The sequence below is a fragment of the Pongo pygmaeus genome, chromosome 2, assembly GCF_028885625.2.
Source record: "Pongo pygmaeus isolate AG05252 chromosome 2, NHGRI_mPonPyg2-v2.0_pri, whole genome shotgun sequence".
Lineage (NCBI taxonomy): Eukaryota > Metazoa > Chordata > Mammalia > Primates > Hominidae > Pongo > Pongo pygmaeus.
This window is the reverse complement of record NC_085930.1, coordinates 64359459-64386517: the sequence shown is the minus strand read 5'-3', so window position 1 is coordinate 64386517 and position 27059 is coordinate 64359459. Positions and strand designations below refer to the sequence as shown.

General features: G+C 52.0%; 1 protein-coding gene and 1 long non-coding RNA gene across 7 annotated transcripts in view; one reads left to right on the top strand and one right to left on the bottom strand.

The window, feature by feature from the left end:
• Positions 1-377: 377 nt before the first annotated feature.
• Positions 378-6455, bottom strand: LOC129034157 (uncharacterized). Its single transcript, XR_008501768.1, has 3 exons — positions 5969-6455; positions 3344-3428; positions 378-1268 (listed from the first exon to the last, which is right to left on the bottom strand). It is a non-coding gene; the product is annotated as an uncharacterized LOC129034157 (long non-coding RNA).
• HDAC11 (histone deacetylase 11) overlaps positions 3695-27059 on the top strand; it is a 28968-nt gene continuing 5603 nt past the window's right edge. The window contains exons 1-6 of one of the 6 annotated variants that reach the window (XM_054483733.2): positions 3695-6463; positions 7558-7706; positions 9777-9877; positions 23017-23133; positions 24763-24805; positions 26960-27036. In XM_054483733.2, coding sequence (XP_054339708.1) covers positions 5703-6463; positions 7558-7706; positions 9777-9877; positions 23017-23133; positions 24763-24805; positions 26960-27036 — 1248 coding nt within the window. In that variant the 5' untranslated portion in view covers positions 3695-5702. Of the gene's footprint in view, positions 6464-6538; positions 6766-7557; positions 7707-9776; positions 9878-23016; positions 23134-24762; positions 24806-26959; positions 27037-27059 lie in introns of those variants that run through there. The other 5 variants (XM_054483736.2, XM_054483735.2, XM_054483734.2 and 2 more) reach the window with 5 other exon arrangements.

Below are 27059 nucleotides of genomic sequence, written 5' to 3'. Positions count from 1 at the left end.
TTCATGCCTTAGATTGGCAAAATTGATTAAAAGTCTAGGGACACAAATTCATATATTGTTGCTAAAAGTGTGAATGAATGCCATCTTTTTGAAGAGCATTTTGGCAATCTCTACTAGAATTTTTATTTATTTATTTTTTTTTAGACAGAGTTTTGCTCTTGTCGCCCAGGCTGGAGTGCAATGGCGTGATCTTAGCTCACTGCAACCTCCGCCTCTTGGGTTCAAGCAATTCTACTGCCTCAGCCTCCCAAGTAGCTGGGACTACAGGCGCAGGCCATCATGCTTGGCTAACTTTTGCATTTTTAGTAGAGGTGGGGTTTCACCGTGTTGGCTAGACTGGTTTCGAACTCCTGATCTCATGTGATCTACCTGCCTCTGCCTCCTAAAGTGCTGGGGTTACAGACGTGAGCCAAGAGCCCCTCCAAGAATTAAAAATGCACAGACCCTTTTGACCCGGCGCCTCTGCTCGTGCCTAGCCCTGTGGAAATATTTGCAGTATATTCAGGTACCTCGGGGATCTGCTGGCACATTGTAAGAGCAAAGAAACTGGAAATACGGTAAATACACACCCACAGAAAACACAAGCATACAACAGAGTACAGCACAGCCGTTAGAAAGGAGGCGGATTAGCAGCGTGGATGTGAAAAGATCTGCCGAGATGTGTTTTAGGTGAAAAAAATGGCAAGGTCCAAAACAGTGGGCAGAGTGATTTTCTTTTTATAGGTAAAAAATGCTGGCATGCCAATGTCTTCAGGAAGGAAACAAAGAGGCATCGTTTCTGGGGAGAGTGACTGTGATGGAAAAAGTTTTAGTTTTCATTTTATAATCCTTTGGTATGGTTTGAATTTTGCAAACGTGGGCATTCATTAACTTTATTTTAAAAATACCACTGAGATTATCTGTGTGGCAGCATTACAGGCCATTTTCGTCTTCCTGCTTTTCTGTATTAAAAAAGAAAACCTTTTAAAATATCCTGTGGTCCAGAAAAATGTGTGTTGGTTCTGTGTGTGCATGTGATGAGGTACTGCTGTCATCCCAGAGGACTCAAATTAGAGCTCATGCCCTCCCTCTCTGGGCCTGTTTCCCCTCCTCAGGAGAAGGCAGCAGGATGAGGTGGGGGTGTGAGTGCAGGGGGGTGTTGCTGGCTCCAAGGTCCAGAGGCTGACTCCTCAGTGAGTGTTGGGCAGCTCCCCCTCCTCCTGCTCATCTTGTCCTGGGGCCAGAGGTGAAGGGTGAGAAAGCTGGAGTGGGGAGCAGGGTTGGCTCCTCTGAAACAGCAAAATGCAGGGTCTCAGAGGATGCCTGTGGCTGTAGAAGCAGCTGGGGGAAGCCTACGATCTAAGCCAGGGCTGCAGGGGCCTCTCTGAATGAAGGTTGGTGCACAGAGGCCTCCCAGACTGCCCTGAGAACGCCTGAGGCATGGAGCACGTGTGCGCGTGCATGCCTGTGTCTGTGCGTGTTAGTGTGTGTGGCTTGAAGAGCCTGGGGTGCCTGTGTTTGTGCTCCCACATGTATTTGTGGGGTTATCTCTCTGTTTCCTGCATGTGACAGAAGCTGATTTCTTGTTAAGCTCCGGGGCTCCTCTCTAGTTGGGCTCCTTCCCAGGTCTCTAGTTTTGTATTCGTAGTTTTAATATTTTTTTTTGAGACAGAGTTTTGCTCTTATCGCCCAGGCTGGAGTGCAATGGCACGATCTCGGCTTACTGCAACCTCCGCCTCCCAGGTTCAAGCGATTCTCCTGCCTCAGCCTCCTGAGTAGCTGGGATTACAGGCAGCCGCCACCATGCACAGCTAAATTTTTTTTTGTATTTTTAGTAGAGACGGGGTTTCACCATGTTGGCCAGGCTGGTCTTGAACTCCTGACCTCGGGTGATCCACCCACCTTGGCCTCCCAAAGTGCTGGGATTACAGGCATGTGCCACCACACCTGGCCTTTGTTTAAAAAGAACTGTCCCTCCCTCATTGTATGAACATCAGGCCTGACAAACCCTGACTCTGTCCTTGGCATATGTATATCTAGATTCACATCTATATCTGTGTCTTCCTTTCATATCTGTGCTCCAAAAACTTCCCTTTCTGGGGAGGGGACACAGCAGTGAAGACAGTGTTTTGGGGTGTCCCAGCTTTATCGTGGGACAATCAGGAAGACAGAGACTAGGAGATTGGCAGGGGTGGCCAGGCATGGGGCTGGGTGTGGCAGCACTCACTGCAGGGGTACATCTCTGTCTGTGCCTGTGTGTGTGCATCTGAATCTGGCACTGTGGGTGTGTGCCTGTAGCTGTGGGCTGTGTCTCCCTTCATCTGTGCAGCTGAGGTAACACCCCAGAGTGTGTGTGCTGGGTTTGTCATTGGCAATGGTGTGGACTAATGAGTTCCCTTGGGGCCAGTCCTGGTAGTTGGAGCAAATCACTTGTTGCCAGGAGCCTAGAGCGGGGAGTGATGATTTCACCCACCCAGGGTGTCCAGATATCCCAGCTGGTCCCCAGAGGCCCTGCTCAACTCATCTGCTTGAGACCAAGACTGGGGCCTCTCACAGGGGCTCTAGCAGTGCAGTGATTTCTCATCCCCTTGGCCATCACCTGGTCACCAGTTTGGTACAGATGGTAGGCAGAGATAGCCAAGAGTGAGTATCAGGTTTCCATGGTGACAGGATATGTGAGTGTCCCAGGTCAGCAAGATCTTTGCAGGCAGTACTGGGGACAGGAGGCAGGGTTATTTTTCAAGCCGGCTCACTCCTGTTACAGAGCTGGCTCACAAGACTGGAGGAATCTCCAAGGTTGCTCAGAACATCAGTGGTCATTCTCTGCTTACCTGCAACCTGCAGACCCACCCACCAGGGTTTTCCACCCTGCTCCGTGCTCCCCGACGAAGCGGACCCCCATGGATGCCATCACAGAGGATTCCTTGATCTTGGGGTTCCAGTTGGATCCAGCCAATGGGAAGTGCCAGCAGGGCATCAGAGGCTGGGAGAAGAGCTAATTTGGGGTATTTTCCCCATGTACCCCTAGTTTTGGCAGTGACTGTGTGGCCTCAAACCTCCTCTCAGGCTTCCCCGTGGCCCATAGCTAGCTATTCTCACTGGTTCCAGGAAACCACTCCCTCTCCTGGACCCTTCAGGTTTAGGGGTGAGAGCTCCCTCCCCTCTGTTGCCAACCTCAGGTGCTGCACCATCTCCTGTTGTTCCCCTCAACCTTGCCCACATCTCAGGTAAATGGCCTGTTCATTAAACTTTTTTTCAGAAATCCCTGTGGAGTGAGACCTCTCTTTCTTGCTGGGGCTCTCCTGGTGCATAAAGTTACATAGAAATACAACTTATATTTCCTTGAGAAAATATATTTTCTTACACTTCGTTTTCTGTTTCTTGAATACAAGCTCCTTCTGGCCTCCAGGACTTTGAACCTGCTGTATCTTCTGGTTAAGAAATCATCTCTTCACCAATAAAACAAACAAAACATGTTTTACATATTTAGCTGAGCTTGGCACTCATTAAGGGCATAACAAATACTAGCTAGCATTACTGTTATTGTTACTGTTGTGTTAAATGTGTATAAAATCACAGGGTCTTAGAATGGAAATAGAGGTGCTCACTTGAATTGAAAGGGGCATGGTTTTAATGTAATAGGATATCTCAATCTAGTATTAGCTAATGTTTTGAAATATTGTATCTGTGCCAATAATTCATGTTTGGTGCATTTCTGTAATATCCTTTGTGTGCCTGTATTTTTCTTTTTTTTTTTGTGACAATCTTGCTCTTGTTGCCCAGGCTGGAGCGCAGTGGCGCGATCTCAGCTCACCGCAACTTCCGCCCCTGGATTCAAGCTCCTCCTGCCTTGGCCTCCTGAGTAGCTGGGATTACAGGTACCTGCCACCACCCCCGGCTAATTTTTGTACTTTTTAGTAGAGACGGGATTTCGCCTTGTTGGCCAGGCTAGTCTTGACCTCCTGACCTCAGGTGATCCGCCCATCTTGGCCTCCCAAAGTGCTGGGATTACAGGCGTGAGCCACCGCGCCTAGCCGTGCCTGTATTTTTCAAAAGAAGTGTTATATTTGGGACTTTCTTATTTGTTTTAAGTTGAAATATATTTCAATATTGCATGAAAGGCGAAAAACAGTAAGTATACAATGTTCATTCAATAAGTCAGTGTCTTGTTTCATTAAATGTCATTTAAAAATAAAATACATATGGTTAAAAAGTGAAAAAATATATTTCTTCAAAGGGGCCTTCCCTGACCACTGTCCAAATCAGGGACCCCATTATTCTCTCTCTGTCTCAGCCTATGCCTTTCACAGCAATTACCACATTTTGTAATCACAATTTTCCTTCCTAGGTTAAGGCTTGTCTCTCCCACTAAACTATTAGCTTGACAAAGGCTTTCTGAACTCATCTGCTGGTGTGCAGCTGTGTCCCCAGTGCTGTGTCTTAGTGAGCAGACACACTACGATACTGCAACAGAGGCCCCCAAACACAGCAGCGTGCATAACACTTATTTCTTCCCCACGTGATAATGCGGGCCTGTTGGCCAGGCTTTCATGGTGGTTTGAGGGTGTTCACAAGCTCCAGGGCCTCCGCAGACCACTTAACTCTTTAGCTACCAGGACACAACTTGGCCAGGCATTCTGACTCATGCCTGTAATCCCAACACTTTGGAAGGCCTAGGTGGGAGGATCGCTTGAGCCCAGGAGTTAGACACCAGCCTTAGCAATATAGTGAGGCTGTCTCTTAAAAAATAATTTAAAAATTAAAAAAATTTAAAAACCCTCTTATCCAGACCAATCCCACTCTCTTTGGCCTCAGCTTCAGGTCCAGGCTGCCCAGATCCTCATTCTCCCAACCAGAGGATCATCTGTGTGGCTTCCCAAACTACAGAGCAAGTTCCCTGAGAGGAAGTCGGTCTCTCACAAATGCCACAGGGCTACTGCATGCACTCTGTCACTTTATAAAATAGTACTTATTCCTTCTGTGGTTTACATCTGCCCACATCCCTGACCTTTGAGTGAGTTACTTCACCATTGTGCCTCAATTTCTTTATCTATAAAATGGGGATGACAATAGTTTGCCTCCTAGGACTGTTATAAGAGTTCAATGAGCAAAAAGAATTTGGACTTCAACTTAGCACATGACAGATGGTCTCTGAATAATAATCAACATTATTGTCTCTTGATTCTCTGGACTTGCCCATGAAATCCAGAGAGTGAAGTGCAACCAGAACTTCATTTTCTTCCTTTTTTTTTTTTTTGAGATGGAGTCTCACTCTTGTCGCCCAGGCTGGATTGCAATGGCACGGCCTCACCGCAACCTCCCCTCCCTGGTTCAAGCGATTCTCCTGCCCCAGCCTCCCGAGTAGCTGGGATTACAGGCGCCCTTCATCACGCCCAGCTAATTTTTTATATTTTTAGTAGAGTCGGGGTTTCACCATGTTGGTCAGGATGGTCTCGAACTCCTGACCTCAGGTGATTCACCCGCCTCGGCCTCCCAAAGTGCTGGGATTACAGGCGTGAGCCACCGCACCCGGCCCAGTACTTCATTTTCAGATGCAGACATGAAGGACCAGAAGGCTGAAGCAACCTGCCCAAAGCCACCACTGTGCTGGCGGGTGGCCGAGTTTGGGTTTAATCCAGGCCCGAACCTCAGTTCCCTAAAGATAAAGTCGGGCTGATTATGGCACCTTTCTCAGGATTAGGTTGTGAGGCTCAGATGCCATCATGCAATCACGGCAGGCACACGGGGGCCCCTCTTCAAACGTCTGTGCGCTTCCCTTGTGCCCCGCCCTGGCACACAGCCGCCCCCGCGGAGCCCAGGGATCCCAGCCCGGCAGTCCTCCGTCAGCTGCTTCTGTTTGGATGGCGGGGACAGCTGGGCCGACAGAGGCCCATTGTCTCCGTCCTCTGGGGCTCTATTGTTGGGGCCTCCTCCTGGGTTGCAGCCCCACAGACACCCCCAGCTGTCGCTTGGGCCTGGCTCAGCTTACCCTGGCGGTGAGGGTGCGGGTCGGGAACGGAGACGCGTGCACCCTGAAGACAGTAACTAGGCCCGCTCTACAGAGGGAAACGCAGGCTCTGAGAGCCTACATGTCTTCGCCGGGAGTGCTTGTCTTGGAGCTGCTCGCAGACTGGGCCGGGGGTGGGCTCGGGTCGGAGAGGTCACGGGGCTCCTTAGGTCACAGGCGGCAGGGCCAGAGAAACTCCCCCGCCCCTACGTTTAACTCGCGGAAACAAGGGCCCAGAGACGCCAGCCCAAGGTCACACAGCGAAGCCCCGGTACAGCCCGCCGGGAACCTGGCGTTTCTGACCCCCAGCCTCTCGCCGTTTCTGCCCAGTTTGGGAAGCGCAGGAACAGGACCTACGGTGGTCGCGCCCCTTCCGCGACGCCGCGGTGAAACCCGCGCGGCCCTCCCGCCAGGGGGCGGAGCTTCGGAGCCAGGCGGGATTCCACCGGGTATTTGCCTGCGGAGGCGGGACTTCAGGTTTGATGGGCGTTGGGGGTGGCCTTCCTGCGAGCAGGCCCTCTGTGACGCAACACTGGTGGGGCGGGCCAAGTCGGCCAGAGCTCCGCCCCCAGAGGACGCGGCTAAGCCCGGGGGCGTGTCCTGGGCTGGCCCCACCCACGCCCCGCCCCGCCCCGCCCGGTCGCGGAGCTGCGGCCAGCGTTGGGAGGGCCGGCCCCGGGATGTGAGTGCCGAGGGACGAGGGCGGGGATGGGCTCCCAGGGGTCCCGGTGGGCGGGCGCGCTAGGGCGAGGGCGGGGACGGCCGGGCGGGCGCGCCAGGTAAGGGCCCAGGTTTGCGGGTGAGGGGTGAGGGACGCTTGGGACGGGTGTTTCCAGGCCCTCCCGGCGCGCCAGGCCAGCTCGGTGGCCCGAGGGACGCGCACCGGCCGCGGGCCCGGGCCCGGGCCTGGACCCGGAGCGGTCGGGCGATGTGCGCGGGTCTGACGTCTGCGCTGCCCAGCCCCCTGGCTGCGCGGACGCCCCCACGGAGGCAGCCACTGGGGCGGATTTCTGTCTCTGGGTGACGACTGCCAGGGTGTGATGGGAAGGGTTAGCCGCGCAGCGGGGCCAGAGGATCCCCGCCCCCCGCCCTGGCTCCGGTTGGGTCCAGACTTGCGTTTCTGAGTGCTTGCTGTGCTCAGCTCCTCAGTTGCATTCTCTGAGTCCTCACAACAGCCACACATTTTGCAGCCGAAGCCTTGTGCCACACAGCTGTGGGGGCATTTATTACAGTGCAGAGGTGATGCGCGGAGGCCTTGCAGCCAGACACACCTGAGTGCACGCCTGCTTCTCCACAGACCTGCACTGTGACCTTGGGCACACCTGGTCTGCTCTCTGAGCCTCTGGTGCGATTGTGGTGCCTACCCCCAGAGCTGCTGTGAGGACCGGATTGGAATTGGGTTCGGGGAAAGACAGCCAGTGTAAGCAGCTGTTGTTGAGAGGCTCTTGTCTGTGGCTGAGGGGCTAGTGGTGCTGGGCAATGGCTGGTGGGTCAGTCCAGGCGGGCTCGGGAGGGAGCTGCTTTCTGCCGAGGCTGCCCCAGCTGTGCGTCTGTCCTTTTCCACACGGTAGGCTACACACAACCCAGCTGTACCAGCATGTGCCAGAGACACGCTGGCCAATCGTGTACTCGCCGCGCTACAACATCACCTTCATGGGCCTGGAGAAGCTGCATCCCTTTGATGCCGGAAAATGGGGCAAAGTGATCAATTTCCTAAAAGGTATGGAAGGCCCCCCTTGGACTCTCATCTGCTTCCTCCAACCCACCTGTCCTCTCCGTCCTCATCCCCAACATAAGCCTCAGGCTCTCTCCCATCTTCAGTTTCAGCCCTCCGACGGCCTTCTACCCAGGCTTCCGCCCAAAATGATTTTTCCAACACAGACTCCTAAGCACGATATGATGTCCCTGACTCAGACTCTCCCTGGCTCCCCATCCTGTGGACCTAAGTCCTGCCTCTGCCCAAGAGGCCTAGTGGAAAGATAGCTGATTACTAATGGGCACAGGGAAGGTGAAGCTTGGAGGAGTCCATTCCCTAAGGTTCAGAGAGTCAGGAGGTAGAGCACCTCCACCGCACCTCCTTTGATTACAGATGGGGGAAATAGTGTCCTAGAAAGATTAGGAAACATGCGCACCCAATTCCAATCCAGTCCTCACAGCAGCCCTGGGGGTAGGCACCACAATCGCACCAGAGGCTCAGGAGCTCACTGAAACCTCTGCCTCCCAGGTTCAAACAATTTTTCTGCCTCAGCCTCCCAAGTAGCTGGAATTACAGGCGTGAGTCACCACACGCGGCCCTGATTTCTTAATGTGGCACTCATTATAAGATTGTAAAAGCCCACCTGTAGACCGAACTGGGCACACTGGCTGCCTGCTTGTGACCTCTTCCCAGGGAAAGACACAGCTCCCGTTAGTGGCTGAAGTAACACAGTTACACAGTTACTAAGAGGCGGAGTTGGGTTTGGAACTCAGAGCTCCAGGTGCCCTACCTTTAGGGCTCATCCCCCTGAGCAAAATGATGCTTCGAAGAGCACATCGTTTTAACTGTGGTTTGTAATCAAGGGGCCTGATTTAGGTGGGAAATTCACTTAAACTTGTTTTAAAAGGAAGCATTATGTCATCAAAATGGGAAAGGGCAGTTTTACTTGCCATAAATAGGTCATGGTAAAAAAAAAAATGCAATGAAAACAACAGTATAATTCAATCCAGGCTGGTTACTATTGCCTGCAGGCTGTGAGACTGACTGGTGGTTTGAACGGAAGATGAGCAAAACACAGGCAGGTGTTGCGAGGCCATGCCACACTGAGCCTCCTGTGATATCATCAGAAGGTGGAGGGAGGCTGGGCGCAATGGCTCATGCCTGTAATCCCAGCACTCTGGGAGGCCAAGGCTAGGGGATCACTTGAGGCCAGGAGTTTGAGACCAGCTTGGGCAACATAGCAAGACCCTGTCTCTACAAAATAAAAATAAAAAACTTAGCTGGGGGTGGTGGTATGCACCTATAGTCCTAGCTACTTGAAATGCTGAGGCAGGAGGATCACTTGAGCCCAGAAGTTCGAGGGTGCAGTGAGCTATGGTTGTGCCACTGCACTCCAGCCTGGGCTACAGAGCAAGACCTTGTCTTACATTTATTTATTTGTTTATTTATTTATTGAGACAGGGTCTCACTCCCATCAACCAGGCTAGAGTGCAGTGGCGGAATCAAGGCTCATTGCCGCCTCAACCTCGCTGGCTTAAGTGATCCTCCCACCTCATTTTTTTGATATTCTGTAGAGATGCGGTCTCACTATGTTGTCTAGGCTGGTCTTGAACTCCTGGGCTCAAGCAATCCACCTGCCTCAACCTCCCAAAGTGCTGGGATTACAGGCATGAGCCACCACACCTAGCCAAGACCCTGTCTCTTTAAAGGAATTTAAAAAAAGGGAAAAAAGGTGGAGGGAGAATTCCTAAGAAGAGTTTTTCTCACTCTGAGGGTCAACATCCCTGACCCTTGTGCCACCTGCTCCTGAAGGTTGTCTGGCACACCTGAGCTCTCCTTGTGACTATCAGTGGCTTGGGAAACATGGGGATCGCTGTGTGTACAATGTTCAGTGCTCCCTGGCCAGAGGGACTGGCCACTGTCCACAATGGCTGGGGAGGCTGCCCCTTCTCAGAAGGCCCACAGGCCAGCAGTGCCTACCTACCCCTGGGGCAGGGGCTGCCACAGGCCAAGTCTGCAGCCTGTGGGAGGGTCTGGGGCTGGCCCTGGCCTTGAGGTCAGTGGGGAAGCAGGGTACTCCCTCTGTGGTTTCAGAAGAGAAGCTTCTGTCTGACAGCATGCTGGTGGAGGCGCGGGAGGCCTCGGAGGAGGACCTGCTGGTGGTGCACACGAGGCGCTATCTTAATGAGCTCAAGGTACAGGATGTTGGGCCTGGGGGGCTGCGGGCCTGGGGCAGGTGGCTGCTGGCCAGGAGTGGCCAGAGGCAGGAGGTGGCTCAGCCTGGGGAAGCACAGTCTCACAGGGCACCCATTCATGTCCCTAGTGTTGGAGGAACATGGGAGTCTGTGGTCCCCAAGAGAAGGAAAGAGGTCATAAAAAGGCAGACCTCAGTTTGGGCCAGGCGACTCTGAGGGTGGTGTCTTCCCCTTCTCCAGGGCGTATGAAAGCCTTCATAGAATTTTAGGCTTCTACATTATGACTTTCAAGCTGTGCTCTTTCGACAGGCCTCAGAGACCCCAGCCCCTGTCCTCCTCCAACCATACATAGCTCTTTCACTTTGGTCTATTTTGTTTGTTTGTTTGTTTGTTTTTGTTTTTGAAATGGAGTCTCACTCTGTCGCCCAGGCTGGAGTGCAGTGATGTGATCTCGGCTCATTGCAACCTCCGCCTTCCGGGTTCAAGCAGTTATCCTGCCTCACCCTACTGAGTGAGTAGCCGGGTTTACAGGCGCGTGCCACCATGCCTGGCTAATTTTTTCTGTATTTTAGTAGAGACGTGGTTTCGCCGTGTTGGCCAAGCTGGTCTCGAACTCCTGACCTCAGGTGATCTGCCCACCTCGGCCTCCCAAAATGCTGGGATTACAGGTGTGAGCCACCACGCCTACCCTATTTTTTATATTGGGCTGAAGTTTAAGACTCTGGTCTAAGTATTTCTGCTGAAGTTTTGTTGAAAATTGTTGGTCTAAAAACTAATTTGAAACCCTCAGGGCTCAGCAGAGAAGAGAAACAAGTTGGAGGGCCGGTGGTAGGGTCTGGGGTGAACTCCTGCCCTTTCCCAAGGGGTTGCTACTCAGCTCCACTGTGGGCCCGGCATGGCCAGAGCACCTGGTCTTCAAAGAGAAGCCAGGAATCCAGATTATTAAGTGACATTTCCTGATTTTTTTTTTGAGACTGAGTCTCGCTCTTGCTGAGCAGGCTGGAGTGCAGTGGCACGATCTCAGCTCACTGTAACCTCCGCCTCCCGGGTTCAAACAATTTTTCTGCTTCAGCCTCCCAAGTAGCTGGAATTACAGGTGTGAGCCACCACACCCGGCCCTGATTTCTTAATGTGGCACTCGTTATAAGATTGTAAAAGCCCACCTGTAGGCCGAACTGGGCACACTGGCTGCCTGCTTGTGACCTCTTTCCAGGGAAGGACACAGCTCCTATTAGTGGCTGAAGTTCTGAGGGCTGAGGCATTCAGTTCAGTGCTCTTTGTGGGAACAGAGGGGAGGTTGGGGCAGGGGCTTGCATTGGAATCTGGTACTGCCAGCCTGCCTTGGTGGGGGTGGGGTCAGGGATGCCTCAGGTTATCTGCCCCAAGAGTGTGGGAGCCCCGACCCCCAGGCTTCTTGGCTGAGCTCACCTTAGACTCAGAGCCACAGTGGATGCCTGAGGTCAGCAGGCCCCTCTGCTCCACAGGTGGAAAAGCCTAGGTCCAGAAAGAGGCTGTGCTCAAGGTCACCTGGGAAGTTGGCCGGGCCTTGGGGAGACCCCTGGCAGGTCATCCAGTCCAGTCTTCTAGGTTCCCAGTCAGGACTGCTGCCTCCCTGCTCCCCAACCCCAGCCTGAGGTGTGAGAATTCTAGATAGGGCCAGGACAGTGTGAGCACATGAAAGATTACCAGGAAGAGGTTGAAACCTGGCTCCTGGGAGAGAGAGGGGTGTGAGGCCTTGGCAGGAAGCCCAGTGCTTGGCTGCCCTGGTTTCCTGGGGACCAGGCATGCGTGGTCACAGTCCACAGCCTAGGGCTGGGCCAGGAGGACATGCCTGCCAGACTCCTGAGGGTGAGGGGAAGGAAGGGACAGGAGGCGCTCAGCTGGGGCAGGGAGAAAGCAAAACAGAATGGTGTGAGTGAACCAGGCTGGGGGTGGGGGGCCTAGGTTCCAGGGCCCCACCCATTTGAGGGGCCTTCAGGGGAACTGTGTTGGGCAGGCTGCATGCCTGGCCTTGGTTCCCCAAAAGCCTGAAAGCAGCTTACTATGTGATACATAATAATACAAAATAGCTGGGTGTAGTGGCATGCACTTGTAGTCCTAGCTACTTGGGAGCCTGAGGCAGGAGACCTTGAGCCCAGGAGTTTGAAGCTGTAGTGAGCTATGATTGCACCACTGCACTCCAGCTGGTATGACAGAGTGAGACTGTCTCTTAAAAAAAAATAATAAAAGTATTAACAGGTAGAGTCCCAAGTAGAAAACTGAGGTCGAGGGTAGGAGGAGAATTCAGATATGTCCACTGAAAAAGTTAACCAAGATGGTGATCCAGCTGCATATTTGACTTGGAGCTCCCTGGCAGTCAGAGCAAAAGGAGAAACATGATGGTTTCTACAGCACCTATTAAGATGAAGAAGTAGGCCCGGTGCGGTGACTCACGCCTGTAATCCCAGCACTTTGGGAGAACGAGGCGGGCGGATCACTTGAGGTTGGGAGTTTGAGATCAGCCTGGCCAACATGGAGAAACCTTGTCTCTACTAAAAATACAAAATTAGCCAGGCATGGTAGTGCATGCCTGTAATCCCAGCTACTCGGGAGGCTGAGGCAGGAAAATCACTTGAACCTGGGAGGTAGAGGTTGCAGTGAGCCGAGATTGCACCATTGCACTCCAGCTTGGGCAACAAGAGCGAAACTCCATCTCAAAAAAAAAAAAAAAAAAAGAAGATGAAGAAGTAGTCAGTCATTCAACACATCTGTATTGAATACCAACTATGTGCCGAGTACAGAGAGAATAAGACAGCAGGGCTCTCTGCCACCATGGATTTGCATTTGAGTTGTGGCAGATTAAAATTAAGGAAGCAACCACCCAAGAGCATTTTAGAGAGCACCAAGGGCTATGAAGAAAGTGAAAAATAGAGGGTAATTGGATGGTCAGGGAGGGCCTCACAGAGGAGGTGCTGTTTGAGCTGAGACTAAACAAAGGAGCAGGTGATACTCATGTAGAGTTTTTTTTTTTTGTTTTTTGTTTTTTTTGAGAAGGAATCTTGCTTTGTTGCCCAGGCTCAAGTACAGTGGTGCAATCTCAGCTCACAGCAACCTCTGCCTCTTGGTTCAAGCGATTCTCCTGCCTCAGCCTCCCAAGTAGCTAGGATTACAGGCACCCACCACCACACCCGGCTAATTTTTGTATTTTTAGTAGAGACGGAGTTTTCACCATGTTGGCCAGGCTGGTCTTGAACTCCTGACCTCAAGCAATCCATCTGCCTCGGCCTCCCAAAGTGCTGGGATTACAGGCGTGAGCCACTGCTCCTGGCCCTCATGTATAGCTTTGAAGGAAGAATGTTTCAGAATCCCAGGCCTGGAGGGTGGAGGGGACTTGATCTTCCAAAGGGGAGAAGAATGCTTGGGAGGCCGGATGGAAGGGAATGAAACATTGTGGCTCGTACATGGTGCAGTCTGGGAGGCCAGAGCCCCAGGCCACACCAGGTCTTGCAGGCCGTGGGAGGAGTGTATATTTTGTTCCAGGGACCTTGGACAGTCATGAGAGGGTTTTCAGCAGGAGGGTGATATGGTGTGACATGCCCTTGCTGCTCAGGTGGGACCCAAGCCCGTTTCAAACATCATCTAGCACCTAGGGCTGCAGCTCAGGAACGTCTCCCACCTCCTTGCAGATGTCTGCAATGTTTCTTTTCTCCTTCCTCTGCTGTGGGCACCCAGAGAGTGTCCTAGAGAGTCCTTCAGGTTTCTCAGGCTGCTTTTCCCTGGTCATTCTGTGTGTGCTGTGTAACATCCACCGTCTCCCTTGCCTCATCCCATTCTACCCGCAACCCCTGCCTGGGGCTCATGCCTGACTCTGCACTGGTGTGGCCTTTGATACTTAATAAACAGGGCACTGAAGGAGAAGCAGGAGCTTGACGTTTGCAAGATGTCAATTCAGGGAAACCCATGTTTATCAAGCTCCTGCTGTGTGCAAGGTCCAGGGTTGGCCCCTCTGAGGGTAGCTGTTGAGCTCCCCACCGCCCCAGCACTGGGCTCTTGCCTTTGGTTGATTCTCGGGTGCCATGGAGTGTGGGTTAGTCCCGGGCAGCATCTGACATCCTGCCCCTGTGCACTCTGCACTGGACAGTGCTCAGGACACGTGGATCCAGCAAGTGCTCAGAGGGCACCACTCTGTGATCTAGGTGCTGCGGGGATGGGATGGAGCAAGAGACCACATCCCTTTCCTGCTGGAGCTGGCATTTAGGTGGGAGAGTCAGACAATAAACGTAATAATTAAGTAATGAGATAATATGTTAGATGGTGCTGAGTGTCGTGAAGAAAGGAAGGGACAGCAGGAAAGGGGGTGGGGAGAGCTGGTGAGAGGACGGCAGTTTTAAATCAGGAGTCAGGAAAGGGCTTACTACCTGTGATCACAGGTGACATGTGGGAAGGGAGTGAGGGAGTGGGTGATGTGGTCATCTGGGGAAGGGCATTCCAAGCAGAAGAAACAGCAAGTGCAAAGATCCCAGGGCAGAACTATCTCTCTTGAGTTCCAGTACAGTGTGGAGAGAAGGAGACACAGACCATAGCTCCATGGAGCACCTGGAGGGACCCTGGAGGGTCTCTAGGGGAATGAGCTCCTCTTGGTCTCCAACTCTCTCTTCTCTTCCCTGAGGGGCTCCTCTCTCCTTTAAAAATTATGTTTTTTTTTAATTGTGGTAAAATTTACATAACAAAATTAGCCATTAACCACTTTAAACTGTACAGTTCAGTGGTCTTTAGTCCATTCACAAAGTGGGGCAACCATCATCTCTAGTTCCAAACATTTTCATCACTCCAAAAGGAAACCCCGTGTCTTTTAAACACTTGCTCCCCATTTATCCCCCCAAGTCCCCTTGGTAATCACTCACCTGCATTCTGTCTATGGATTTACCTATCCTGGATATTTCATATAAATGGAATCATACAATATGTGACCTTTTGTGTCTGGCTTATCTCACTAAGCACAGCTTAGTTCATCTGTGTTGTGTTGTAGCATGTATCAGTACTTCATTCCTTTTCACAGCAGAATGATATTCCATTGTAAAACACTACATTTTTTTAATCCATTCATTAGTTTATAGGCCTTTTGGCTATTGTGGGTAGTGTTGCTGTGGACATGTGCATACAAGTATTTATTAGAATACCTGTTTTCAGTTATTTGGGGTATACACCTAGGAGTAGAATTACTGGGTCACATGGTAATTCTGTTTAATTTTCTGAAGAACCATCAAGGTGATCTCCACAGGGGCTGCACCATTTCCACCAGTAATCTACCAGGGTCCCAATTTCTCTACATCCTTTTCAATGCTTGTTATTTTTTGGTGGGTTTTTTTTTTCCCCCCAGTGTGGCCATCTTACTGGATGTGAAGTGGTATCTCATGGTTTTAATTTGCGTTTCCCTAATGGCTAATTAACACTGAGGATCTTTTCATGTGCTGGTTGGCTATTTGTATATCTCATTTGGAGAAATGTTTATTCAAGTCCTCTGCCCATTTTTAAAATTGGCTTGTCTTTTTGTTGAGTTGTAGGGTTCTTTATATATTCTGGATATTATATAATTTGTAAATAACTCCTCCCATTTTGTGGGTTGTCTTTTTTTTTGATAGTGTCCTTTGATGCACAGAAATTTTAGTTTTGCTGAAGTCCAATTTATCTTTTTTTCATTTTCTTTAGGTGTCATATCTAAGAATCCATTGCCAAACCCAAGGTCATGAAGGTTTACTGCATGTGTTTTCTTCTAAGAGTTTTATAGTTTTCACTTATATTTAGGCCTTGACAAATTTTGAGTTAATTTTTGTATATGTGTGAGGCAAGTCCAACTTCATTGTTTTGTACTCAGATATCCAGTTCTCCCAGCACCATTTGTTAGGCTGTTTTTCCCCTGTTGAATGGTCTTGGTACCTTTGTAGAAAATCAACTGGCCATAGATGTGTGGATTTATTTCTAGACTCTCAATTCTATTCATTTTTTTGGTTTGTTTGTTTAAGAAAGGGTTGCATTCTTTCGACAGCCCAGGCTGGAGTACAGTGGCTCCATCTTGGCTCACTGCAACCTCCGCCTCCTGGGTTCAAGTGATTCTGCCATCTCAGCCTCCCGGGTAGCTGGGACTACAGGTGTGTACCACCATGCCTGGCTAATTTTTATGTTTCTTGGTAGAGATGGGGTTTCACCGTGTTGGCTAGGCTAGTCCCGAATTTGTGACCTCAAGTGATTTGCTCACCTCAGCCTCTCAAAGTACTGGGATTACAGGCATGTGTGAGCCACTGCGCCCAGCCAATTCTATTCATTTGATCTGTATGTCTGTTCTTATGTCAATACCACACTATTTTGGTATTGTTACTGTGGCTTACTGTGGTTATTGTGGCTTTGGAGCAAATTTTGAAATTCCGAATTGTGAGGCCTCCAACTTTGTTCTTTTTTTTTTTTGAGACACAGTCTCGCTTTGTTGCCTATGCTGGAGTGCAGTGGCGCGATCTCGGCTCACTGCAACCTCCACCTTCTGGTTTCAAGTGATTCTCCTGCCTCAGCCTCCTGAGTAGCTGGGATTACAGGTGCCCGGCACCATGCCCAGCTAATTTTTCTATTTTTAGTAGAGATGAGGTCTCACCATGTTGGTCAGGTTGGTCTCAAACTCCTGACCTCGTGATCTGCCCACCTCTGCCTCCCAAAGTGCTGGGATTACAGGCGTGAGCCACCATGCCCAGACAACTTTGTTCTTTTTCAAGATCATTTTGGCTGTTTGAGGTCCCTTGAGATTCCATGTGAATTATAGCATCAACTTCCATTTTTTGCAAAAAAGGCCATTGGGATTTTGACAGGAATTGCATTGAGTAAATTGCTTTGAGGAGTTTTGCCATCTTAACAATATTCGGTCTTTCAATCCATGAACATGGGATGTCTTTCCATTTATTTATGTCTTTAATTTCTTTCAGCAATGTTTTGTAGCTTTCAATGGACAAATCTTGTACCTCTTGGTTAAATCTATTCCCATGCATTTTATTCTTTTTGATGTTATTATAAACGAAATTGTTTGAATTTCCTTTTAAGATTGTTCATTGCTGGTATATACAATAATCAGTTGTATAGAAATACAACTGATTTTTTTGTGTTGATCTTGTATCCTACAACTTTGCTGAATTTGTTTCTTAGCATTTTTTTTTTTTTTTTTAGACGGAGTCTCTCTCTGTCACCAGGCTGGAGTGCAGTGGCATGATCTTGGCTCACTGCAACCTCCACCTCCCCGGTTCAAGTGATTCTTCTGCCTCAGCCTCCCAAGTAGCTGGGACTGCAGGTGCATGCCACCATGCCCAGCAATTTTTGTATTTTTAGTAGAGATGGGGTTTCACCATGTTGGCCAGGGTGGTCTCAATCTCTTGACCTCATGATCCGCCCACCTTGGCCTCCCAAAGTGCTGGTATTACAGGCATGAGACACTGCGCCTGGCCTGTTTCTTAGCTTTAATAGTTCTGTGTGTGTGTGTGTGTGTGTGTGTGTGTGTGTATTCTTTAGGATCCTCTATGTATAACATCATACCATCTGTGAAGAGAGGTAGCTTCCTTTCCAGTTTGGATGGCTTTTATTTATTTTTCTTGCCTAATTCCTCTGATTGGAACTTCCAGTACTATGTTAAATAGCAGTAGTGGAGCAGGCATCTTTGTCTTGTTCCTGATCTTAGACAGAGGGTTTTCAATCTTTTACGGTTGAGTATAATGTCAGCTTTGGGGTTAAATTTTTTAACGCCTTTTATCATGTTGAGGGAGTTCCCTTCTGTTCCTAGTTTGTTGAGTGATTTTATCACAAAAGGCTATTGAATTTTGTCAAAGGCTTTTTGTGCATCAACTGAGAGATCGTGTTTTCCCCTTCTCTGCTTTTGCTCCCCTTCTACTGGTAGAAAGGACCCACCTAAAGCAAGCAGTGGGGGCCCTAGAGGGGTTACAGCCTAGCTCTTCCCTGAGAGCAGTTCTTGGTTTGAACCTGAGGGCAGCGGGTCCACCTGAGGAAACCAGGTGTCTGGAAGGTGAAGGCTTGTGGAACTGAGTGGATGGGGCAGTAGGTCCCAGAGATATGGCTAGCCCCAGTCATGTCCTGCTCTCTGTGGAGTCCCACAGAGGCTGACGAGGTATGGGGGCCCTGATAACTGGCTACATGCAGGCTATGCCCTTTGGCGGGTGGTGGCGTCAGTCTGGGGCAGACCTCCCATGCTCACATAGTGTGCTCATTCACCCAGCACTGCCTTAGGTTGGGTTCCCTAGAATGATGGCTCTCAAACCTGAGCAAGTATCTGAAACACCTGGAGGGCTTGTTCCAGCAGATGGCTGGGCCCCTCCCAGAGTTTCTGATCCATGTTGTCTTGGGTAGAGACTGGGAATCTGCATTTCTAATACATTCTCAAGTGCTGTGGGTGCTGCTGGTCTGAGAACCGCATCCCTAGAAGCAGAGTCTGAGATGGTGCAGGCGATTTCAGATGAAACCTGCAAGAGGCACAGGCAGTGGGGAGCGGGCAGTGAGCAGCTGGGCACAGATGTGGGTTTGGAAGTGTGGCCTCAGCCTGATTCCATGGAGATCTCTGGGGCGTGAATGTCACCACAGGGTTGCCCTGCCCAGAAGCATGTGGCCTGGCTGTTACAGGCCCTTGTCAGTCATGGCTTTCCCGGGATGGTGCAGGTGAAGTGGCTTCCGTCAGGAGAAGGGCTCTGGTGCACCAGCCAGAAAAGGGGATCAACGGCATGCATGGCCAGCACCTACTGGGTGCCAGGCATGGCCTCAGCACTGTCTGCACAGCAGTGAGCAGAAGCGTGCTGTCCTGGAGCTGGCATCCTTTTGAGGGAGATAGATGCTAATCGGGACAGTCTGTAGCCTCAGGGAGAGAAGTGCTATCTGGGAAGATGAAGCCAAGGTGTGGGCTCCAGGAGGCCCCTGGTGGGAGTATTTTATTTTATTTTTTTGAGACAGAGTTTCACTCTGTCACCCAGGCTAGAGTGCAGTGGTGCGATCTCGGCTCACTGCAACCTCCGCCCCTTGGGTTCAAGAGATTCTCCTGCCTTGCCTCCTGAGTAGCTGGGATTACAGGCACCTGCCACCATGCCCGGCTAATTTTTGTGTTTTTAATGGACACCAGATTTCACCCTGTTGGCCAGGCTGGTCGCAAACTCTGGACCTCAAGTAATCTGCCCACCTCAGCCTCCCAAACTTCTGGGATTACAGGCGTAAGCCACCAAGCCTGGCCGGGTGGGAGGATTTTAGATTAGATGGCGAGGACAAGCCTCTCTGACTGGTTTCCACCTCTAAGTCCTCATCCAAAGTCTTGTTTTATAGATGAGACAGAGGCACAGAGAAGTGAATTCTAAATTCACATAGCCAGTGGCAGAACTCAGACTTGGACCAGTTTGACTCTGGGGAACTTCTGAGCCTGTCCACCCCAGTCCTAGCCTCGCCCACAGTGCCCTTGCCCAGGGCGAGACTATCAGGGAGCCTGACCTGCTGGCAGATCTGGGCAGTCCCACCACGGCGTGCTGCGTGTCCCAGATAAGGTATCTGTCAGCAGTGCAGCACCCCCCACCTGCCCCACCCACAGCTCCCTCGGGGGCTACCCCTGGAAGTGTTGGTCAGAAAGTGAATCTCCAGATGTCACCTGGTGGTGCCCTGAGCTCCTCCTACCTGCCACCTCCTCTGACCACATAGAGCCTGCTCTAGCCCAGGCCCTCTTCCCTCTCCTCCCCTCACCCAGGGCCCCGCCACTAGTCCGCCCCACCCGCTCTGTTTATTTCTCACCTTGGCCACTGATGGGTGGTTTTTCCTAGAGCGGTGCTGCCCTGTGGAACCTTCTGCAATGATGGAAATGCTCAGACCTGCTCCGTGCAGTCCAGTCGCCACTGGCCGCACATAGCTCTTGAAATATGGAGAGTGTAACTGAGGAACCAAACTTGAATTTTTAAGATTTTGATGAATTTACAATCATTTGTAAGTAGCCACCTGTGGCTGGCAGCCACTGGATTGGATGGTGCTGGTCTAGGGTGTTGGCAACCGCGTCACTGCCTTGTGCAGAAACCACTGCTGCACCAGGAGAAGGCCCAAGTGCCAGCCTCCTCTTCACTGCCCGAAGCCTGCTGCTCCGCTGAGGGGCTCGTCTCGCCAACGTTGGCACAGCAAACACACATACTTTCTCCTATGGGGGCTGGTCCTGCTGGCCAAGTCCCGTGCATGCTCCTGGGTGGCTGCATCTGGCCCCTGGACCAGGTCAGGCCCAATCTGTGGAGGATACCAAGGAACATCTTTGAGGTTCCCAAGTGTGTCCCATGCCACTGCAGTTTTGCAGAAGGTTAGTGTGTGTGACTTAAAAAGCAAAGAGGGCAGGCAGATCTTCTGACATCTTGGGGGAGAAAAGTTAGAATGGATTATTTGCTGCAGAACTTCTCAGAGCCTTTAGCATGCTAGGGTGTGCTGCGAATCTCCAGGAGGCAGGGGGCATAAGCCGTGCTTCCCAAATGACTTGCCGGTGGAAGCCTCCTCGAGGAGCGCTGTGCGAGACCCATAGCTGTGGAGCACATGAGAGAATGCCTTTCTCGTGGTTTGTGTCCATGCTGGGCTCTCGGCTGCATTGTCTTCCAGTCTGTGTCCCCTGCTGGCTTCCCAGGGAGGGAGGGAGCCTGTGACTCCATGTGCTCCTTCAGCGGCTCATTTGTTTGCTCATTCGTTCATGGAAAACCATGGTTCCATTCCGGCCACACGCGGGGCCTGTGCTGGGCAGTGGGATGAGTGTGGTGAACAAGAGGAGCTGATGACCTCAGGCAGGGACCTTCCTTTCTCTGGGTCTGTCCTGCAACATACACACATGCACACACACACACACGGACATACCTGTGCACACATGTATACACAACACACATGCACACACATACAATCATGGGTGTGTCCTGCAGCCGTCTGGCTGTGCCGGTCCCAGCTCTTACACTCCCACCCCTTCCCAGGCCCTGTGATGCCTTCATGTTACCACCAGAGGGCCTGGGCTCGTGGAAGTGGTGCCCCATGGGCACCTCTCCTTCCCAACCACGAGTGGGACCCTGCTCACTGGCTTCTCTACCAGAGTGAGGGAGTGATGCCAGCTTCCCCCGCCTTCAGCCGCCCTTGCTGGCCTGGGCCGGTGGCCACGGGCATTCCCCAGCAGTGTGGGCAGGCTGGGTGCCTGGCACCCCCAGGACTATGACAGAAGCCTCCCCTGGTGGCCAGGGCCTAAGCCATGAGGCCCCTCCTGGGGCCTGACTTAGGGTGTGTCCTGCCTTTTGTCCGGCCCCGAGTGGCCTGGCTACAGCACCTCCTGGCCCTCTGAGGTTCGTCCCCCCTCTGCCATCACACCCATCCCTGGCCACCCTCTCCCTGCCTGCTGCCTGCTGTCTGTCATTGAACATGCTCATGTTTCTCCCATCCTAAAACTCCTCTTCCTGGTTGGTGAATGCAATGGCCACACTTCCCACTTTCCTCTCATGGAATGTCTCTGCAGCTTGGTGCCTCCCTCCACCTGCTCCTTCCAGCCAACCTCTCTCCACCTGGCCTCCTGAGCACTGCACCTTAGGTCTTTCCACACCTCACCGTGTCCCAGGGAAGCCCTTGATTGTCCCCAGGGGTTCTCTGTCTGGGCCTTGCCCTTCAGCATGGGAAGCCTGCAGTCCCAACCCAGCCCTTCACCTCCCACTCTCCCACCCCTGTTCTGAGCTCCAGCCTCACTTAAACCTCAGCTGTCTCACCTGGCTGCCCCAGGGGCTGACTTGGCCCATGGAGAGCAGAACCTAGTGCCGCCTCTGTACCCTGCTTCAGGTTCACCTCCAAGTGCCATTACCCTCACAGGCCCCAGACCTGACACCTGGGCCCTCTACCCCTTGTCCCTGCATGCTGCCTGCTAATACCTGCTCCTCTTACCACCCCAGACCCTTCTTAGCTCACGCTTCCTCCCTAGGGCTGCTGCTTCTCTATTCTTGTTCCCCTAATTGGTTCTCCTTGCTGCAGCTAGAGCAGCTTGGGACAGCACCATCTATGGCTCCCTACTGCTCTGACGACAATGTGTGAGCCTGTGCTAGCAGACCAGGCCCTGTGTGATGAGCTCAGCCTGCCCTGTTCCAGCTGCACCCACCTTCTGTGGATCATGGACTCACTTCTCTGCCCACAGATACCTTTTTCCCTTGACCTCTGCATCTGGATAACTCCTGTTCACTCTTCACCTCCCGCAAATGCCACCACCTCCAGAAAGCCTCTCTAATAACCCCCACCCAGTTCTCCTCTTCATCACCACTCATCACACTGCAAATAAGTGTCTGCAAGTGTCCTGGCATGAGAATGGGCCCTCCAGTGCCCACCTGGGGCACCTAGCAGGCACTTAGTAAATATTTACAAAGTGAGTGGCTCTGCCTCATGTGGGTGGGGAGCAGGGATGCGTTTTCAGCCAGGAGATGGGTTGGGGTTTGGGTGCAGCTGGGCAGCCAGTGCCATGGATGTTTACCTGGTGGACTTGGAGGTCACAGGGCACACTCTGTCCTGATCTTAGTGCAGATACCTTTCAGGTACCCTAGACCCCCCAGCCTCAGCAGCTGGAGATGAGGGCAGTGCATCCCTTTTGCCAGGAAGGTCCGATTCCCAATGGACGAAGAGGCAGTGCAGTTCGAGGGAGCAAGAGGCCAGGGCTCCCGTCCCAGCTCTGTCAGTGACTCATTGTGTGGCCTTGGGAAGATCCTCACTGCCTAGGCCTCAGTGTCCCCTTCTATACAGTGGGTGGTCTAGACCAATTTGTTATCGCAAAGCAGTCCTAGACCTGCACTGCTGACTTGGAGCCCTCTGCACCTCCTGTTCTGGGCACAAGAGGGCAGCCAAGGGCCTCAGAATGCTGAGGAACCCTGGCCAACTAGCTTTAAGAAATGCATTGTGTAAACTGCTCTTTACTGAGCCCAGAGCTTGTCAGGAGCCTGGTAGGGTTGTGGCTCTGGCTCTCATTTCTACCAAAGGAAGTGTGCTTGACCAGGGAGTTCATCCAAGGGCACCTGGAAACTGTCCTCAAGGCATTTCCCGGGGAACCGATTTCTCACGGGTTGCCTCGGGGTAGGGCAGCGGAGGCCAACAGCCCGTGTCTTTTTCCGCAGTGGTCCTTTGCTGTTGCTACCATCACAGAAATCCCCCCCGTTATCTTCCTCCCCAACTTCCTTGTGCAGAGGAAGGTGCTGAGGCCCCTTCGGACCCAGACAGGAGGAACCATAATGGTAGGTGGGGTAGGGGGGCATGGCTGGGCTGGGGGCCCCCACACCCCAGGGTCCTTCTCACCTCCTTTGCCCTGGAATGCCCTCCTCCCACTTAGTAGTTGAACAGAATCCTAAATATTCCTCAAGGCTCAGCAACAATGACCCTTTCTCCAAAAGCCTTTTTTCCCCATCTTGGGACATTAGAATTCTCATTGTTCCTTCTCCTATGACCTCCTATTTGTTACCGTAATTGCTAGTATATAATATATCTCTCCACCCACCAAAGCGGATATCCTAGCACTATGGCTCTAATGCATACCCACTCACCAGTTTTTTTTTTTTTTTTTTTTTGAGTAGAGTCTCGCTCTGTCGCCCAGGCTGGAGTGCAGTGGTGTGATCTTGGCTCACTGCAACCTCTGCCTCCTAGGTTCAAGCGATTCTCTTGCCTCAGGCTCTTGAGTAGCTGGGACTACAGGTGTTCGCCACCATGCCTGGCTAATTTTTGTATTTTTAGTAGAGACGGGGTTTCACCATGTTGGCCAGGCTGGTCTCGAACTCCTGACCTCAAATGATCCACTCGCCTTGGCCTCCCAAAGTACTGGGATTACAGGCTTTGAGCCACCACGCCCAGCCCTAATGTACCCAAAATTAAGATGGAGAACTGATCCTCCGTGACTTCAGTGATGAATAAGCCTCCACCTCTCCCCCACTGTGGGTGTGGCAACAAAGAATCCCCACAGCAAAATTAGGTTTCACATTGTGTGTGTGGTTTTTTAAAAAAAAATGTGCCACAGACTGCCTAGTTATTTGGAGATAGAGGAATGTTTCACATTCAAATGTGTGAGGATCTAACCCAGCCCTGGATCACTACCTACTGATCCCCTACAGTTCTGTTATGTTTGTAAATTTGTACTTTTTTTTTTTAGCTTAGTAGAATATTACTGCCCATCCCCAAAACTATGATTTCCTGGAAGATTTCAGTATTTAGTCTACTATATTTCTTTTTTTGCTTGTTTGTTTTTTTCGAGACAGAGTCTCGTTCTGTCCTCCAGGCTAGAGTGCAGTGGTGTGACCTTGGCTCACTGCAACCTTTGCCTCCTAGGTTCAAGTGATTCTCCTGCCTCAGCCTCCCGAGTAGCTGGGATTACAGGCACACACCACCCTGCCTGGCTAATTTTTGTATTTTTAGTAGAGACGGGGTTTCACCATGTTGGCCAGGCTGGTCTTGAACTCCTGACCTCAAGTGATCTGCCTGCCTCAGCCTCCCAAAGTGCTGGGATTACAGGCATGAGCCACTGCGCCAGGCCCAGTCTACTGTATTTCTATGAGCAAAACTTTGCCTATTTTCCTTTGAAAGCCATATCAAAATTATTGTCAGCTCATATGTGATGGATGATAAGTACTTTTATTTTTTCCAATTTCCTTGCACAATTACAAAGGTGCTTATGCACTGTACATCTTATATGCCAGCCAAGCTGACACTTACTTCCTGGACTGTTGCTTGGGGTAGGGACCCCTACCTTGTAGCTCAGCTCATCCTTCCCCCAGAGCTGGCTAGAAGCAGTGTTTATGGAATGAGTGCATGAATCAGTGAATGAATGACTGGTGGATCGGCTGCCTGCGCCCCTCACCCTCTGCTTGTCTCCAAAGGCGGGGAAGCTGGCCGTGGAGCGAGGCTGGGCCATCAACGTGGGTGAGTGCTGAGAATGTCCTCGGGAATGTCCAGCCTGGCTTGGTGGAACTGTCCTGAAAGGGGGCTGGGGGAGGGCGGGAGGATCCTGGAGGTGGCAGCTGTGAATTCAGAAGCTCTGGTTTTCTCAAGTCACCCTAGCCTCCTTGTGGAGTGGCCTGGAGGTTGATGTGTAGCCTCCTAGTACCTGGGAGAGACTGACCAGTGCCTCCATCTAACGTGAGATCCTTGTCTAAGGAGGTCCCCGGGTGGTTCCCCAGCCCCTCCTTTGCACACTTCCAGTGGCAGGGAGCTTCCTCCCTTCCAGAGAGCCTGTGCCATCCCTGGGCAGCTCAGCATGGTCTGAAGCCTGCCTTGTGTCTTCCCTGAAGGACTCCCCTGTGTCCTGGGGCCCAGGACAGCCCACAGAGGCTTGGTCACATTGGGTTGGGTGGGGACATCCAGGGTCAATACCACCACCTTATCAAGGGTCCAGAGAGCCTGTGCTCCCCAGCCCCCTTGAATCTCCCTCAAGATTGGCTCATGGGAGGGCTGCACGTGAGTCTCCCTTGTCCCTCTCATTGTCCCTCCTGGAGGCACAGCACTTGACAGTTTACAAAGCTCTTTTTCACCAGGCTCTTTTTTTTTTTTTTTTTTGAGACGTAGTTTCCCTCTTGTTGCCCAGGCTGGAGTGCAACGGCGCGATCTCGGCTCACTGCAACCTCTGCCTCCGAGGTTCAAACAATTCTCCTGCCTCAGCCTCCTGAGTAGCTGAGATTACAGGCATGCACCACCATGCCTGGCTAATTTTGTATTTTTATAGAGACAGGGTTTCTCCATGTTGGTCAGGCTGGGTCTTGAACTCCCGACCTCAGGTGATACGCCCGCCTCGGCCTCCCAAAGTGCTAAGATTACAGGCATGAGCCACCACGCCCGGCCTTCACCCAGACTCTTATTTGAGCTGGGCATAATTGTCAGGCTTGTCTCACTGATGAGGAAATGGTCATGGAAAGATGCGTACTGGCTTGTGTAGAGCCCTAAAGCAGGGTCCCCCAGCCTTTGGCTCTGAACTCTGCAAGGGAGAGTCCACCTTGGGCCACTGCACAGTTGAGGGAAGCCCCACTCTGCAGGGGCTGGGTCTCTTCCATCTTGGTGTTACCAGGTGCCTAGCATTCGGTCTGGCATAGTAATGATGTTATGGTACTCTGCTGCACAAACCTGGGAGTGATCTGTGCCCTGCGTGTCTACAGCAGGGTTCCGAGGAGGGCCTGGATGGCCCTCCCCATGGCAGGTGTTACTGCCTGGTAGAGGTTAAGAGCCTGGATCCTGATCCACCCTGGGTTTGATCCTGGTTCTGCCATTACCTGGCTGTGTGACCCTGGGCCAGTTGCTGACCTCCTCTGTGGCTCAGTCTCCTCATCTGTAAAATGGGGATGGTGATACTAATGCCCCTCCTTGGGCTGGAGGGAGTCTTCAGCAAGCTCAGTTGCTCAGTCAGGTGTTCACTGTGGCTGTCGTCTCATCGTTAGGAGCCAACAGCAGCCTCCTGGGGGGTGGGAGAGGCAAGTTCCTGGTATCCATGGGGCCAGCTGCACACTGTCTGACGGAGCAATTGTTGGGCTCAATTTCAGAGGGCCCCTGCAATTCAGGCCATCCCACGGGCTGCAGGGGAAGGGGTCTCTATGGGACCCAGGGCTCTGAGGCTGTGTCTCAGGGTTGAGGGGTGATGGATCCCAGGCTCTAGGGCCCTCCTCGTGGCTGTAGGCAGTCATGACCAGCAGAGGGTGCCATTCCTGACCAGCCCCTTTGGCCTCTGGCAGAATCCACGTGGCCGCCATACCACCACTTCTTCCTGGTGTGGGGAGCCACATGGAGGCAGGCCCAGCTTGGTGGGGGCAAGGAGCAGCTTTCTGCCTCTGGAATGATGAGCTCTCTGTTGCTTAGGGGTGTGAGTGGCACTGAGGACTTGCTGGGGACACCCTGAAGATGCGGCTGCCTTCTGGCCTGGGGATGGTGACATGCCCCAGCACTCAGCTTAGTTTGCCAACCCAGAGTCCGAGGCACAGGTCCCTGAGAGCTGAGCAGGGAGGATGCTGGGGGAGGTGAAGGGATGGAGTAGCTCCTGGACTGAGCCTGGGAGCCTGGCTCTGAGCAGCACCGCTCTCTGCCCTTCCGCAGGGGGTGGCTTCCACCACTGCTCCAGCGACCGTGGCGGGGGCTTCTGTGCCTATGCGGACATCACGCTCGCCATCCAGGTGTGTCTATGAGCAAGTGGGGT